This window comes from Cotesia typhae, unplaced genomic scaffold, assembly GCF_013202065.1.
Source record: "Cotesia typhae breed Kobodo isofemale line unplaced genomic scaffold, CoteBio_Ctyphae scaffold_121, whole genome shotgun sequence".
Classification (NCBI taxonomy): domain Eukaryota; kingdom Metazoa; phylum Arthropoda; class Insecta; order Hymenoptera; family Braconidae; genus Cotesia; species Cotesia typhae.
Genome location: NW_027423773.1, coordinates 1,564,434 through 1,582,844, shown reverse-complemented (window position 1 = coordinate 1,582,844; position 18,411 = coordinate 1,564,434). Strand labels below are relative to the sequence as shown.

Here is an 18,411-nt window from a genome sequence, read left to right as displayed (position 1 = left end):
GGGATGATTGAAAACCTTTTTTTATTTCACCAATTGATTCGCTAAATTTTTTTTCTATTCATGTTTTTCCGCGTCAAGAACAAATGATTGAAATCAAGAATATTCTCCATTTAATTTGAATTTTTTTTTTTTTTATAGATATTGAAAAAAAAATTATTTTATTTTTAAAAAATTTCACTTGAGCTGTGAAATATTCTGTTCGAATTGATTAAAGAGGTTCATCAATGGAATCAGAAAATTAAAAGTTGGGGATAAAATTATCGCTCTTCAGGAATTTTACGAATTTAAATAATTCAAATTGTCTTAAAATTGTCGCTTGTTTAAGATCTTAAACGTGACACAAACCAAGATTATTTTAAGACTTTTTTAAGATGCCAAAAAAAAATTCCGAGAGCAGATTTTTGAAATTTGGTTCTCGAATTTTTTATGAAAATAAGACGATATCACAGCGACAGCTACGGAAAATTATTATAGAGTCTTAAAATAATCTAAAAATCGTCTTAAAAAAATCTTAAAATAGTTTTAAAAAAAATTATAAAATAGTCTTAAAAAATCTAAAAATCGTCTTAGAAAAATCTAAAAATGGTCTTAAAAAATTTTAAAATAGTCTCAAAAAAATCTTAAAATAGTCTTAAAAAAATTTTTTCGAGACTATTTTAAGATGGTGTTAACAGCGACAGAGCCCCGGAACATTAAAACGGAGCGTCTTAAAAAAGTCTTAAAATTGTCCGATAATAAATTTTCAACAATTTCAAATTAAATTTAAAAAGAGCGTACTTAAAAATATAGCGTTTAAAAAGTCGTAAAATCGTCTAAAAATTAATTTTCATAACAAATTTAAAAAATCTGCTCTCAGAATTTTTTTTTTTTTTGGCGTCTTAAAAAATTCTTAAAATAGTCTTGATTTGTGTCACGTTTAAGATCTTAAACAAACTACAATTTTAAGACGACTTTTTTTTACACGGGTTGCACAATATACTATTAAGATACGAAAAAATTAAAAGAATTTGCAGGAAATTAAATATTTTACTAAAAAAGGTCCTTAAAATTTTACAGCTTACGCTGTAGAATTTTTTAAACCAATAATAGAAATTTTGAAGACTAAAATTTCTTGAATCAAGACTTGCAATTTTTTTCAAGACAATTTTCTAGGATCGAACCGTCCGATTTATTTGCATTGATCAATGATCTCTTTTGTAAGAATTTCGACACGAGTATTTGCACAACCGAGTGAATAGAAGGTACCTCATACAAAATAAGAGTGAAAAAGTCACGTAGGTAAATATTTACCGCTGGAGGGTGTTTTCTGATGGTTTTTAGTGTTCAACAAAACATTATTCCTTGCATAACACATTCCGGTGACACGACCTCCCTCATCCTTGAGCTTGTATCTGGGCCTCCGTTGGGCACCGCATATAGTTGAGAGGAAAGCTTATTTTCCGCTATATCTGCCCCACTTGTAAGAGATACGTATCTCAACAATATCACTCCCCATTTATCTTTCCTTACTCGTTTTCCAAGGAGTAACTCTTGTCGTGAGTGGCAATAAAATTCTAAATTCATTTTTAATATTCCAGGAGGGGTAGAAGCCTTTAGATTTCAAATTACACTCAATTCTATTTTAATTTCCGAGAATATCATAATTGGTTCGTTCAAAAATTACTTTAAGCTTATTTAATCAATTTTATTATTCAAATTTGTCTTTGTCGCTTTGAAAAACGGTCGTTAGAGGTACAGATGTCCATCCGAGAATTTAATTTGGATCATCGGTCCTAAGTAAATCTGTTTCAAATTGAAATACGCTTGCTGAATAAATAAAACAGTTTAATTTCATTACATGGATACACGGCTTGTACGGTTCGGATTTTTATTCAAGTCTTAAATGGATTTTTAAAAATTTAATTGTTAGGGAAAAATAATTGTAACTTACAATATTTAGGTTCTAAAAAAAAAAAAAAAAAATAAGAAGATAATTATTTTTCCAATTTAAAATGGTAATAATTAGTATGCTATATTTTAACGAGGATTTTTCAGTTGAAAGAGTCACTTTACACAGCAATTTTTCCCAACTTTAAATATAAAGCGACTATTAAAAAAGAAAGATTTAAAAACAAAATTTTTAGTCATTTATATGGAAGAAAAAAAAATTTTTTACCGATCAATATTATTTGTTACAGTTTAATAAATCGCGATCCAAATGCCAAAAGGGCGTAAAAAAATTTTTTTCGCCATTCAACTTAGAACTGTATAAATTGATATTTGCCCTTTTGGCATTTTGGTCGTGATATTTATTTGATATGAAACTGACAAATGAAAATTTTATTACTATTTAATAAAATTCTTATTTGTGCTTGAGTTAAATCTGTATTTTATTAAAATTTTTATTACCATTTAATATAAATGTCTCTCTGAGTGTACTGAAGCAAGATTAAAATTGTGATAGAAAATTTTTTATCAATCAGCTAGTTTTTTTTTCTTCTGTGTGTTCCCTCAAACCAATTACCTAAAAGTTACAGAGAATTTTTCCCCAGAACTAATTAAAAATATCAATTAATCTCAAATGCAAGGAAAAATAAAAGAAATCAGCGTGTTTGAAGAAAAATTTGAATAATTTTTCTCATATAATCACATTTTAATATACTAGTAAGCCCAGCGTTAATAAATATCAGCGAACACGAGTAACGATGCAGTAACGTGGAAGAAAGAAAAAAAAAAAAAAAGGAATGAAACTAAAACACTTAAAATAGAACCGGAGCTAGGTGAGATAAAATTTAAAAAATACAGAGTAGAGTCCCGACTACAGAGCAACAATATCGAGTAAAGTGTGAAAAAGTTGATTCCACTAATTAACGCAGTGCCGAGCTTCGTCTTTGTACCGTATCTCGTTTATTTAATGAAAAATAAAAAAGAAAAAAAAAAAAAAAACAAAGTATTTTTAACAATTGCATATTTTGTGCTTGATTATTTTTTTTTATCCGTGAATTGCTTCAATTATTTTTATTATTTTTGCAGGAGAAAAATTTTTTTGATAAAAATTGAACTTCTGAATTTTTCAGGCCTACAAATTGGGAATGCATGCGGGGGACTACGCATGGATTTTACCAGGAGAAACAATCGACATGTCGGGAATGACTCGGGTTTCCGGGGGCTGCTCACCCTCTCAACTCACGCAGACCCTCAACGGTCTCATTACTGTTAATAGCTACGGCAGGGCTTTAAGTCAAGATCTGAGCTCTTCTGGTCTGGTATGTAATGCACTTTCACACTCTTGCTCTCACAATGTGAGTCTTGAGACTTAAGCACTCAAGGAATTTAGCATTTAACATTAATGTGAGTTTGAACACACTGATAGAAGGGTTCGTTAATATTTTATGAGCTTTTTTTAACTGTTGACAAATTTTTTTTATAGTTTATAAATATTTATTAAGTGTTAGGAAATATTTGCTTAAGCCTTTTGAATGGAAATTTTGTGGGAAGGAATGACTATTGTATTTTGTTGAATAATGATGTTTTTAATTAAATAAGTCCATTTTGGGGTTCTACTCATCGAGACCTTTCATTTGAGTACCCACATGCATTTTTTTTATACATTTTAAATATATACATATATATATATATATATATATATATATATATAATATATGAAAAATGCATGTGGGTACTCAAATGAAAGGTCTCGATGAGTGTAACATCAATATGAGCTTATATCGATGAAAAAGTCATTTATTAAAAAAATACAATATTAATTTTTTAATTATTGACATTTTCACAAAAATAAGTTCATTTTGGTGATATACTCATCGAGACCTTTCATTTGAGTACCCACATGCATTTTTTATATATTTTTCATATATACATATATATAATATATATAAATATATAAAATATATGAAAAATGCATGTGGGTACTCAAATGAAAGGTCTCGATGAGTATAACATCGAAATCAGCTTATATCCCTAAAAACATCATTATTTACCAAAACATAATATTCATTTCTCTCCTTGAGTATTCTATCACTGCGTTCAACAGTAGTTAAGCAACAAATTTTCCATTATTGCAGAAACTTGTGTATTGTTTGAAAAGCTCTGTATTAAGAAATCTTGTTTGCAAGGAGCAAAATTGGAAGCATCTGGGAGGTAAAGATTTTGGTGGAAACACTAAAACGGGTTTAAACGAAGATTTTATGTTTACTCGACAAGAAATTGGTTGTTTGGCTATGGATGGGCAAATATTTGCGAAATAACAAATTTACGGATAATGAGAAAAGGGTAGAATGGAAATATTTGTCAGATAAATATTGTCGGGAAAAATAGACAATTAACTAAACTTAAAATGTTTGAAATTAAAACTAACTGTCGAATCTTTATTTGTTACACAGATGATTAAAATTATTTTTATGCTCATATTTTTTTTTTTTAATCCATAATTTATTATCAATCATTGGTTCTATTGCAATATTGTTTTTTATTTGAAACTCCCGCTTCTTTAGTATGTAGTACTTGGTTTCTCCACTAGGTGGCTACCGTTTCTCGGTTGTAGAAAAATCTTACCAAAGTATATAAGACCCCAAAAAAATTAAATTATAAAATGTTTGATAATTAATAATAATAAGTATCGTGCAATTACTTTTGTCGTTTTTTTATTTATTCTAAATAAAATTGTCCAATTGAATAAAAAATTAGTAATTAATATTAATAATTTAATTTATTTAAATACAATTATTTATTAAATTTTAATAAATATTTATTAACATTTAATAAATCGTATTTAATAAATAATTTATTAACTGTTAATAAAGCTTATTAAATATAAACAATTCATTCTATTAGTGTACTGACAACATCTTAAAAGCCTATATAATTTAAAAAAGCTGTATCTGTTAAAAAAATTCAATAAATAATTTATCGAATTTTTCTGGGCAATAAATTCAGATACTAAGTGCACAATAAAATTGAATTGCTAACACGACACACTTAAAAATGATTTTTCCTTCACAATACCGTCATCCTTGACGTGAAACGCTACCGTAAAATATATCGTGTAGAATAAAAGCGACGTTGAAAATTAATTATCCCAGTTCCCAATAAAAAATGATCATTAATAACTAAATATTGGGCATCGCGTTGGAAAAAAATATTAAGAAACACAAAAGACAAAATAATCAATATGATAGTTGAATTTTAGCAGCGACGTGACTATTAGTGCCCGATGCTGTCAGGAAATCGATTAAAGAAGAATACAACATCTATTGGGCAATGTCGTATTGGCTATTAGGTATCGGGGCTGCTTGAAACATGTCTATTGTTACACTGGGATAGCGTGCACTTAATTTATATGTATATTCAGGGTACGTTATAGTGACTAGAAACAAGTAACCCGTCCATTAGCCAGCGCTATAAAAAATTAACCGCTAGTTCGTCGTTCGTATCGGAACGAGGGTTTAACTGTTCAATACGTTTTGTGTTTTTTATTTTGTAACACAACAAACTGTATATTTATAGGGGTTGCACGCACTTTAGGCCAAAAAAAAATATTTTTATTGTTTTTTTTTTTTTTTTTGTTTTCCCTAAAGAGGCTGCTTCTTATACTATTATTATAATATAAAAATTTTAGCCTTAAATTTTTTATAAAAATATAATTTATTTATCGGAATTATTAATCCTTGGATCGATTACTGAAAAATATAGTTGAGAAAATTGGGTAAAAATTAGAGACTGATCGGTCGAACCGTTGTTCGATAAATCTTATTCACGGACTTTTAAAATACAGCTGTGAGAAAAAAGTGTTTGAAGTTATTCAGCTTGAGCCCCATTTTTGTGCGACACGCTCCGATTAGGTTTTACAAATATCCGTATAATTTTGAAAATACTTATCCAATTGACATTGAATTTTTTTTGTATCTACTTAAATATATCTACGTTACAAAAATGAAATAAAAATTTAAAGTGCTTGTAACCCCTTAAAAAAATTTTAAATTAATCCAGAATTTATTTCTTCATTATTTTTAAGAAGAAATGTCTTGAATCTTTTCACTTAATTTTTTCTTAGGCGCCTCTATATTTGATTCGGGACAAAAAAAATTATACGAAAAAGGGTGAGGGTGAGAATTTTTTTTCTGTCTAAGGATTGAAAAAAATTCACCAATTTAATTACTTATTGTGGAAAAAATTGATGGTTTTTCTGTCAATTAATAACTCAATAGATAAATATAAGAAAAAAAAATTCTTACTGTAGACAGTTATTTTATTTTGATCGAAATATTATTTTTATAAATTCTAAAAAATATTTATTTTACATTTTAATAAAAAAAATAAAGGCGTTATAGAAAAATTTCAGACGAGTAAATAAAAGTTGCACTGATAGCCAGATGCTATTTGAACTTTATATATATTAAAAAGAAAAAAAAATAATTAACGTAGATTTTAAAAAAGCAATGACTTCTTTTATTAAAACTAACAATATGGATTTTCATTTTTTAATTATCTATAAAGTTTATTTATCATCAATATTTACGTGCTTATCAAACAAAAACGTTTTTAATAAATTGAAAAAATTGTTTCCAGTAAAATTTACTCTACGGTTATTTAAAATTTTATTTCCTCGCCTACTGTTCGGTTTGCCTCATTTCGAACATATGTGAGTGTAAATATATAATATTAATAATAACAATAATAATAACAACCAGGTCAAAACAGTGTTGCTTTTTTGTTTCTAAAACTGACACACGTGTGTACAAAGTATCGGGAATAAAACATCAAGGGTAACATATCTGGGATAAAAAGTAATCGACGTATGGATATATACTTAAATATTGACAGTATAAAGTGTTTGATAGAACAAAAAGTCCCGTGACAAAATGTCAACTTAAATTGTTGTGTTGAAGTATTTTTTAAGGCTTTAACTGTTAGATAAAAATTAATTTTATACCTAATTTAATTTTTTATTTAATAATGGACCTCCTTAAAAAAAAAAATTACTTTAATTAAATCCTTAAATTCAGACACCTGATAATTTTTTTTTAATAAATAAATTAATGACATTAAAATTAGCGGACACAACAATTTTTTAATTTTAAAAAAAAATTAAACTCGGAGTAAAAAATTATTTTTAAAAAATCGCATTTATAATTTTTTAAAGCTTCTGAAGATAAAATTTCTTAAATAAATTAGATAAAAATTTTATTTATATTTTTTATTTAATATTGATGGCGAAAGAATCTCCTTAATGTATAATTTAAAATTCAAAAAATTTTTTTCATTAAAAACTTCATTATAAAATTTCAAAAAGAGAAACTCGTGAGATCTAAAAAATATAAACTTTCATCTACTATTAAATTTACGCTCGAAAATCCTTATCTTCTAACTCGTATCACTTCAAAGGAAAAAAACTTGAATTTCCACATTAAAAAAAAAAAAAAAAAAAAAAAAAAAAAAAATCATTCCTCGAATTTATATTACTTCTGATATTTCCTCGCAACAAATATCTAAATATTAGCTCTGCCAAGAACAAGTGTTGAATTTATATTTCAAAATCTCATTCACGTTCAATCACAAAGTCGTTCTGCACGTACATATTTTTTGTTTCTATTCGCTTGACGTTATATTACAGATTATGTATATTTCGCATCTCAAATATCAGATTGCATAAAAAAAAAAAAAAAAAAAAAAAAAAATTTAAGTTATGTAAACAAAATATAATATACGATATATATTTGAATGTCTGCAACAGACGAGTGAAGATTTCACATCAGAGCTGAATAAAAGAGGTGTCACGATGTCACGATTCGCAGCCCAAACATTTGACGCGGTTTGGTCGATAGCAGTGTCCCTCTCAAACACCGAATTAATATTAAATGAACGCAACACGAGTATTGCTGAGTACACACACGCACGGAAGGATATTGCTTATGACCTGCTCAACGAATTGAAAAATCAAAATTTCCTCGGCGTTTCCGTAAGTTTTTTTTATTTGTAGAAATACGAGATTAATTTTTTCTTTCGCTCATTCGAATTCAGATCGCGTAATTTTTTTTTATTAATATTATTTATTAGTTCAATAACTATCGAAGTTTTTTCATGAATACTTATCCCATATTTTCTGGGATTTTATTATTATTTTCTTTCAGGGGCCTGTTTCTTTCGATGGAGCCGATCGAGTTGGAATTACCGCCTTTTATCAAATGCACAGTAAGTTTTGTTAATTGAATACAAAAAAAATTCGAAATTTTTGGGTGATTTTCAACGAGCTGTAACTCCGAGGAAAATGATCGTACAGCAGAAAAAAAAAAAAAAAAAAAAGCAAATTGTAGCTCCAAGTGTCTAGTTTTTAGATATGACCATGAAAATTTTTTATCATGTTCGGGTCTGGAGAAATCTTAAGAAAACCACAAAAAAAAATTTTCCAAATTTTTTCTCGTCTTAAAAAAAATCTACGGGCTTCAAAAAATTTTTTTCCATTGTTTTGCTGAATAACTTTTTTAGAAAATTTAATGCCCTTCAATTTGACGTAATCAAAAAGCCTGTACTTTTTTAGCCTTACAAAAAAGTACTTTTTCACTTTGACAATCAATAACTCTGGAAATAATGATCGTATAGGAAATCGAAGGACGGTTTTGAAAACTACACAAAATTCTCTATAAGACACTGTAAATAGCTTTTGTCAAAAAAATTTTTTTTGAATTGAAAACTTTAACTGAAAAAACGACAAAAATTCGAATAATTAGGGATATTTGGATAACTTGGTATAACTTTGGATAAAATGGATGAACAAAGGATATCGTCGGTAATTTTTCAACCTCTAAGTGTCCCCTAAAATCCCTGAAAAATTCAAAGCGCTGGGATTTTTTTTTCATAGTGCCCCGAAGCTTCGAATTCTTTGTTTTTGCAAAAATCACCATTATGAGCAATTTTTCAATTTTTATTCATTTCTTCAATGAAAAAAATTTTTTTTCTCAAAAATCTTTATTTTTCCAATCACAGAAATTAATTTTTCAAGAAATTTGAAAAAAAAAAATTTCAATTTTTTTTCAAAAAAATTTTTTTTTTTCGAAAATTTTTTTTTTTTCAGTACGATAATTTTCCTCGGAGTTACAGCTCGTTGAAAATCACCCAAATCAATCTTTTATAACGTGACCTTAAAACTGTTAAAAAAAAATATTTTTCTCCGTGTTTATTTTAATTTTTATTTTCCGGAACATTGATGAGTTGAATTAGAGAAAGAAAATGTAATTAAAAAAAAAAGAAAATTACTTTTTAAATAAATAGAAAGAAGCAGAGTAGATGAAAAGATTAAAATCTAAAGGATATACTATGAAATGAATAGTTTCTTTTATCTTAAAAATCCTAAAAATCTCTCAGTTTTTCACTCGCGCCTTATCTCTGTACGAATAAAAAAATAAGAAGCATTCCAGGAAAGTCTGTAAAAATAAATGATTGCCCTCTTTTTCGTAGTCAATTACACAAATTGATCGTCAATCCAAGTTATTTATTAAATCACCAAAAGTACGCCTTTCATTTGAGAGTTTCGGAGATCTTTACTTTTTTTTTTTAGCCCCACGCTCTACACACCCTATTAAGACGTTATTTTATTTCTCGAGTTGAATTTTCTCGGAAAAGAAAGTTTATTTCTCGGTGAAGAAGATGATTAAAATAATTCGTCGGTTATTATTTTCGCGAGACAAAATTAGGAAGAATAAGACTAAAAAATAAGCGAAAAAAAAAAGTAAAAGGAAACCGCATTGCGACGACACAACAATGAACAATGGGTCAAGTGTTTGGTATAGGGTGCTCGCGTGCAACAATGTCAGAACATAATTTAAGTGGCAATGCCAACCACGACTTGACAACTTGTTGTAGCTGTCACTACTCATTAAACACATACGATATTTTTTTTCTGTATATTATTTCAATTCTGTTGAGAAAAAATGAACATGTGGTGGATTATGAGTTACGATTAACTATTTTCTATCATTTCCCTTTTTTTTTTTTTGTGGTTTTAATCCATCAATGTCCAAGTACTCAGCTGAGTTTAAGATATTTTTAAACGGTGAAAACTTTGTCCGTTTGGAGTATATAAGGGATGACTGTCAGAATTCGTGTGAAGATTTTATGAACATTCATTCTTACAGACTAAAATAGTTTTCTATTTTATATTACTTCTGAGTTATTTACACGAATATTATTTTATTGTCAAGAGGGTTTATAAAAAAATTATTTGTCATTTTTTAGAGGAGAAAAATGAAATTTTAAATGAGAATACTTTTTTATCCGTGTAAAAAAAATTGTCGTTTGTTTAAGATCTTAAACATGACACAAACCATTTTAAGACCTTTTTTAAGACGTCAAAAAAAAAAAATTCTGAGAGTAGATTTTTAAAATTTGGCTCGAAAAATTTTTTTTAAACTTTTTTGAGATTATTTTAAGAATATTTAAAATTTTTTTAAGACTACTTAAAAATTTTTTTTAAAACTATTTAAAAATTTTTTCAAGACGATTTTTAGATTATTTAAAAACTATTTTAAGTTACTCAAAATACTGATCAAAGTAATTGTTTTTAATAAAAAAAAAAATACAAATGAGTAATAATTTAAATGATTTAATTTTTTAAATTAAATAAATATAATTTTGATCAGTAAAAAAATTATTTCTTGTTTATTCGTATCACTAGCTGTCATTAAAATGAACAAACTTTTGAGGTAAAAAAAAAATTTTATAATTATTTTTAAACAATTTTTTTCAAATTTTCTGATTTTTTTTTCGACTGTAAATTAATGTAATTAATCAATTAATAAATATTTTTAATCAATTTTGGGCTTAAAAATAAAAATTTTCCAATTAGATAGAATTGATAATTCCCAAAAAAAAAATCTCGGGAGTTTCTTAGTGTCAATCACAAGTGTCTAGTGCTTTCACTTCATTAAAGTAATTAAATAAATTATCGATAAAAAAAGATAGTGGATTTTAGTGACAGCAAGTTAAAATTAAATTAAATAAATGTCACGTGTGTAAAATCGATTCCTCAATAATCGAATAGCTCGCGGAACATAACGAAGAGGGTGGAGGTGGTTTTCATATAGTCATATATCCATAAAGTTTAATAGCCGAGAGTTAAAGTCACTTTTGGGTCTCGCTCTGACATTCCACTTGTGCTAAATGTGACGTGCTCTCTCTCTCTCTCTAGTGTGTACTGTGTACTGTGTACTGTATGAAGTGTGGCCTAAACCTCCCCTAAATCTACATACTACCCCGGAATTCAGATCCACTTGCCTCATCTATATATCTATACTCCGTTTAGTTATGAAATTTAAATTATTGCCCGCGGCTTCAGATCCCGGTAGTCGATTCGTTCTATTTGACATCAATGTTCTGTAAAATTTAGCTGATTGCTGGAAAAATTTTTACTAAATAAAACAAAATTTTACCGATTTTGTTTGAATTTTAAATTTATGTTCACCCGCAAGCTGTGAAAAAAACTTTTTTATTTTATTTATCTTCCAATGATGGGATAAAAAAATCAAATATTGAACAGGCAGCATTACTAAGAGAAAAATTTATTCGCCAGGAATAAAAATAAGTTTTTGGATTTTTTCTAAAATTATCAATCTCTATGGGTACATAATTAAGAAATGACCTTGTATCTTGTGAAATATTGACATTTTTAAGGATATAAGCTCATCCCGATGTTACACTCATCAAGACCTTTCATTTGAGTACCCACATCAATTTTTCATATATTTTATATATTTATATATATTATATATATGTATATATGAAAAATATATCAAAATGCATGTGGGTACTCAAATGAAAGCTCTTGATGAGTATAACATCAAGATGAGCTTATGTCTTTAAAAATGTCAATGTTTAAGAAAGTACAGTGCAATTTAACAAAAGTCATTATTTAATAAATTGATATTAAAAATTTTTTTAAATAAATTTAATTGCTTGAAAATAGATGTCTTTTATCAAAAATAAAATTTTATTAGAATTAAAAATTTCAATAAAATTTCAAATTTTTATCGCCGCAGAAGCTTAAAATGTCCAATTTTTCACTTAAATAATTAAAAAAAAAATGAAATAAAATTTTTTTATGTACGTATTTTTGATTGTAACAATTTTTTTTTCGTGAAAAAAAAATTTTTTTTACTCTATTTTCACAATTTTAATTTTTTTCAGTTAATTGTAGCCAAAAAAAAATTTTTCCTTTTATATTAAGAACACGATTTGTTTATAAATGATCTTTACATCTTAATTTCAAGAAGAATCATTCACTAAAATAAAAAATAAATTACTCGAATGACAATAAACATTTAATAATAATTAAAAAAATATTTTGTTACATTTAATAAAAAAAAAAAAAAAAAAAAATTTTTCAATAAATAAAATCAATTAAAAGTTGAAAAATTTTTCTATCAGTTTGAAAAATTAAATTTCCAGGTCACACCGTGAGAAGAATCGCAATTTACACCCCCGAGGACGAAAACCTGACACTAGATTGCCCTGGATGTGGGCAAGTGCGTTGGCCAGGGGGAGTTCCCCCTGTAGCTCGTCGTGTCTTTCGTATTCGCATGATGACGATAGACACCGCGGCTTTTCTGACAGTATCATGTTTAGCGAGCATCGGAATGACGTTGGCGCTGTCATTCCTGGCCTTCAATCTTCATTTTCGGCGACACAAGTAAGAGATTACATTTTTATCTTCTCCCGAATTTCCATCCAATTTATAATTTTTTTCCGAACCCGTAAAAGGGTGTCGTAAAATATTTTACTGCCTCTAAATCTTGACATTTTATTATATTTTATATTTTATATTTTATATATTATATATTATATATATTACTTATTGTGTATTGCGGAGAAAAATTTACGGAGGAATAAAAAATAAAAAAAAAAAAATTTATATAAAATATAGGAGCATTAAACTCTCGAGTCCAAGGCTCAACAATATGGCTGCAGTTGGATGCGTTCTAGTTTATGGAGCTGTTATTCTTCTTGGATTAGATCATAAGACGCTGCCTAATGATTATTTTCCTACTATTTGTACGGTAAGTTCCTATAAAAATTCTTTTGTAAAATAAAAAATAATTGACTTTATTTAATTAAAAACGTGTGAAAAGACATTTATTTTTTTAATTGATTAAAAACGTTTTTATTTGACAAGCACGTAAATATTGATGATAAATAAACTTTATAGATAATTAAAAAATGAAAATCCATATTGTTAGTTTTAATAAAAGAAGTCATTGCTTTTTTAAAATCTACGTTAATTATTTTTTTTTCTTTTTAATATATATAAAGTTCAAATAGCATCTGGCTATCAGTGCAACTTTTATTTACTCGTCTGAAATTTTTCTATAACGCCTTTATTTTTTTTATTAAAATGTAAAATAAATATTTTTTAGAATTTATAAAAATAATATTTCGATCAAAATAAAATAACTGTCTACAGTAAGAATTTTTTTTTCTTATATTTATCTATTGAGTTATTAATTGACAGAAAAACCATCAATTTTTTCCACAATAAGTAATTAAATTGGTGAATTTTTTTCAATCCTTAGACAGAAAAAAAATTCTCACCCTCACCCTTTTTCGTATAATTTTTTTTGTCCCGAATCAAATATAGAGGCGCCTAAGAAAAAATTAAGTGAAAAGATTCAAGACATTTCTTCTTAAAAATAATGAAGAAATAAATTCTGGATTAATTTAAAATTTTTTTAAGGGGTTACAAGCACTTTAAATTTTTATTTCATTTTTGTAACGTAGATATATTTAAGTAGATACAAAAAAAATTCAATGTCAATTGGATAAGTATTTTCAAAATTATACGGATATTTGTAAAACCTAATCGGAGCGTGTCGCACAAAAATGGGGCTCAAGCCGAATAACTTCAAACACTTTTTTCTCACAGCTGTATGTTAAAAGTCCGTGAATAAGATTTATCGAACAACGGTTCGACCGATCAGTCTCTAATTTTTACACAATTTTCTCAACTATATTTTTCAGTAATCAATCCAAGGATAATTTATTCCGATAAATATATTATATTTTTATAAAAAATTTAAGGCTAAAATTTTCATTGAAATTAGATTTTAATTTTTTAACCCGCCAAATAATATTTTATTTTAATTTAAAATTTTTGGAATTTTTAAATTCTTATATTAATTAATCAAAAATCCTCTAAGTGCTTACAATTTTTTAAAACTATTTTAAATAAAATTACCAATTATAATTTATATCAACATTTCAAGTGAAAAAATGTTATTTTAATGAAATTAATTAAAATTAAATTATCTAGGCACGTGTCTATTTACTGTCAGCCGGGTTTTCGCTGGCATTTGGTTCAATGTTTACAAAAACCTACCGAGTTCATCGGATATTCACACGAAGTCGCAGCGGAGTTGTTAAGAACAAGGTACAACAAATTCTATTAAATTATTCATTATATAATTATTTTATGTAAAAAATTACAGCTACCGTAAAATATAATTAACTTTTATTTATTATTAAAATTCTAATTACTCTCTGCGTAACATTAATTTAATTTATAATTAACTTTTGTTGTGTTTTAAATTTACCAGAATAATTTTTAATTATTAAACAAATTAAACTTCACAAAAAGTGAATAAATATTGCATTATTAATTAAATAAATCCGAGAGAATAAAATACCGACAGGTAATTAAAATTAAATTAATCTTTTAGCTACTGCAAGACACTCAACTAATTAGTTTAATATGTGTGCTTTTACTGATCGATGGACTTGTGGTAACGCTGTGGGTGACATTGGATCCAATGGAGCGATATCTTCGTAACCTCACGTTAGAGATAAGCCCTCAGGATCGCGGCGTTGTCTATCAACCACAGGTAACTATATCCACTAATTCTATTATTATAATTATTATAATAAATTTAACAACCTACTGTGACTATGTCACTGTCGAGGATTATTAAATTACGATGAGAGAATAATTTTTTTTTAAAAAAGTTTTTTAGCTAAAAATTTTTTTTTTCTAAATTTAGAAAACATTTTTTTTTTTTAAACCAATGACATTTTTTAAGGTATAAGCTCATCTCGAGATTATACTTATCAAGACCTTTCATTTGAGTACCCACATCAATTTTTTATATATTTTATATATATTATATCTTTCATAAATATCATATATATATATATATATATATATATATATATATATATATATATATATATATATATATAATATATAAAAAAATGCATGTGGGTACTCAAATGAAAGGTCTCGATGAGTATGATGTCGAGATGAGCTTATATTTTTAAAAATGTCAATAGTTGACAAGATAACAATGTCAGATCTTAACTATTGACATTTTTTAAGATATAAACTCATTTCGATGTTACACTCATCAAGAGCTTTCATTTGAGTACCCACATGAAATTTTTCATATATTTATATATATTATATATTTATGAAATATATAAATATATAAAATATATCAAAAATGCATGTGGGTATTTAAATGAAAGGTCTCGATGTGTGTAATATCAAAATGTAAATTTAATTTTAAAAAACTTGATTTATCTCACAAAATTTTCCTTAATCTTTTAAAAATATATAAACTATTATTATAAAATTAAAAAGAATTTTTATGTATAACATTGTTCAATTAAATTTTTCGCAAGATCAATCTACTCAAAAAAAAGCTAACCATAGAGAAGCTCGGAAGTAATTGGCAAAGCCTTTTAGACTCCATTATATATATTTATATTTAAAATATCTTTTTCAGGTTGAAGTATGCCGATCACAGCACACTAATGGCTGGTTGGCTTCTTTGTACGCTTACAAAGGCCTTTTGCTGGTAGTCGGTGTCTACATGGCCTGGGAAACACGGTAAAAAATAAATATATTATATTGTTCTTGAATATTCATTTTCCTCAGACCGAAATTTCATCACCAAGTGTTGTAAAATTTTGTTGATTCAAGACACGTGAAAATACCGGCTCTCAACGACTCCCAGTACATCGGAATGAGCGTATATTCAGTGGTAATTACCTCTGGGATAGTGGTAGTACTTGCGAATTTAATGTCAGACCGCGCGACCCTCGCGTTTGTCACAATCACTGCCCTAATTATGGCCTCCACGACGTCGACACTTGTCCTGCTCTTTCTCCCTCAGCTAAACAATATCATGGGTGGCGAAAGGACTGATCCAGTTGTTCAAAGCTTGGGGTTGAAAATAGAATTCAATACCCGAAGATTTGTCACAGATGATCGAAGGTATTATTTCCTAATTAAGTCATTCATTTGAAATAGTCATTTTACATGTCTTACTTTCTAACTTATTAAAGAAATTAATTTTTTAAATATTTTATATTATACTCTGACCAGATTTTTCTGGTTGCGAGAAACTTTAGCCATCTAGCGGAGAAACCAAGCACTATATTTAAAGAAAAAAATTTTTTTGGAAAAAAAATATAATATTGTAATAATAAATTAATTTTTGAAATATTTTAAATAATTTTTTTTTTTTGAAGAAATAAAAATTTTTCTTACAGTAATTTTCTTGTTAAAAAAAGTTTTCTACACGGAAAGAACAAGACGACACTGAATATCATCCCAAATTATACTCAGTGATATCCGTGGTGAAAAAAAATTTCAGATAGTAGCTAGTATAATCCAGATTATACTAATTATAATCTGGATTATACTCATTATAATCTTGATTATACTCATTATAATCTTGATTATACTAATTATAATCTGGATTATACTCATTATAATTTGGATTATACTCATTATAATCTGGATTATACTAGCTACTATCTGTATGAAAAAAATTCTAACCGCGGGAAAATTCAAACGAGCTTTAAAATTAAATTTTAAATAAAATAAATTTCTTGTAATTTATTGTTAAAATTTTTTTTTTAATTTACTCTTGTACTGTACTGTAGATTATTATTTTTTTTTCTGTCGACGTTTAATATAAAATTATAAAAAAATTAAAAATATAGTATTTAAACTTTACTTTGATCAATTTACGTATGAGAAGACCGTTTAATTATTTATTTGTTAATCAAATAAATTAAATAAATTTTGATCGCTGAAAATTTGTAAAAGTCAACAGATTAAATTAATTAAAACCGGGAATTAATAATTATAAATTACCAAGTAAAAAAATGATTTTTTTTTTTTTTTTTTTTTTTTGGTAAATTTGGCCACCAGAGAGCTTCAATACAGAGTGGAAGTACAGAACCGTGTGTATCGTCGTGAAATGGCACAATTGGAATTAGAATTAGCGAGACTGGAAAAACAATTAGGCCAAGAGCCAGTGGATCCCTCTCACGCCTCGTCGAGTGCGTCTATACCCCAACGAAATCCAAGCATCGGAGGTGGATTACCTTTGTTATTGCTGAGTGTGCTTCCACCAGTTATTCCGCGGGCCAGTTGGCCGTCCGCGGATTCTTCTGGTAAGAATTAATTTATTTTTCTTTTTTTTTTTTATGTAAAAAAAAACGCCAGAAAATTAATTTATTATTAATTATTAATTATAGAAAATTAATTTATGAAGTTATTATTAATTACGTCATTGAGAGATAATTTCGTTTTAATTTATATTGAATTTCTGACACATATTAAAATTAAATATAAAATTTATCGGGATAATTAAAATAAAAAAAAAAAAAAAAAAAAAAAAAGTCATTAATTAAAATATCACTTCATCCTATTGCTATTTTTTTCTTTCATCCAGGTATTACAGAGAGGTGATACTATTTAGGTTTTATTATTTGCACGCATTTGCTTGTCCGTCACTATTGTTTAAATTTTATTTTAAAGTATCACTGCAGTGCTTCGTACAATTTTAATTAATCAGGTTTTATAAATTTTATTAATTTGTTTATTTGTTTATTTAAAGCTAGCGGTTGGTATTTATTGAATTTATTTATTTACCGTGTTAAATGTGTGATTTTTATCATAGAAAATTGAACATTGCTTTTCACTCGCTATCAGATTAATATTTTATTATTCAGATGTTGATTTCATTTTTAAATTGAGAGTTTAATGAAAAACTGATTGAATTTCTGCAAGCTCGGTTTTTATACTGCCATTTAATTGATCGCACTACTAATGACAAACGGGCATATAAAAAAAATTTTTTTCCTTTAACCAACGTAAAAATGTTTATAACATTCGGATCTGTAAGTAAGGTGAATAAAAAAAAATTTTTTTTTTTCTTGTATAAGGTAAAAGCCCCAATTATTTACAGGAGTCTAAATGCTAAAAGGGCACATAAAAAAACATACGCCCTTTTGGCTTTAGAAAAAGTTTAGCCTAAAACCAAAAGGGCGTATAAAAAAACTTTCAATTTTCCTCTGAAATATAAAATTTAACTCTAAAAAATAAATCCAGATGATTTAATATTGTTGAATTTCGCGCCT

General features: G+C 26.9%; 1 protein-coding gene across 1 annotated transcript in view; it reads left to right on the top strand.

The window, feature by feature from the left end:
* Gaba-b-r3 (gamma-aminobutyric acid type B receptor subunit 3) overlaps positions 1-18,411 on the top strand; it is a 49,622-nt gene that overhangs the window by 25,285 nt on the left and 5,926 nt on the right. The window contains exons 6-15 of the mRNA XM_074252515.1: positions 3,057-3,245; positions 7,730-7,954; positions 8,127-8,187; positions 12,436-12,676; positions 12,911-13,043; positions 14,294-14,410; positions 14,700-14,861; positions 15,762-15,865; positions 15,959-16,252; positions 17,198-17,442. Of these exons, the coding sequence (XP_074108616.1) occupies positions 3,057-3,245; positions 7,730-7,954; positions 8,127-8,187; positions 12,436-12,676; positions 12,911-13,043; positions 14,294-14,410; positions 14,700-14,861; positions 15,762-15,865; positions 15,959-16,252; positions 17,198-17,442 (1,771 nt within the window). The remainder of the gene's footprint in view (positions 1-3,056; positions 3,246-7,729; positions 7,955-8,126; positions 8,188-12,435; positions 12,677-12,910; positions 13,044-14,293; positions 14,411-14,699; positions 14,862-15,761; positions 15,866-15,958; positions 16,253-17,197; positions 17,443-18,411) is intronic.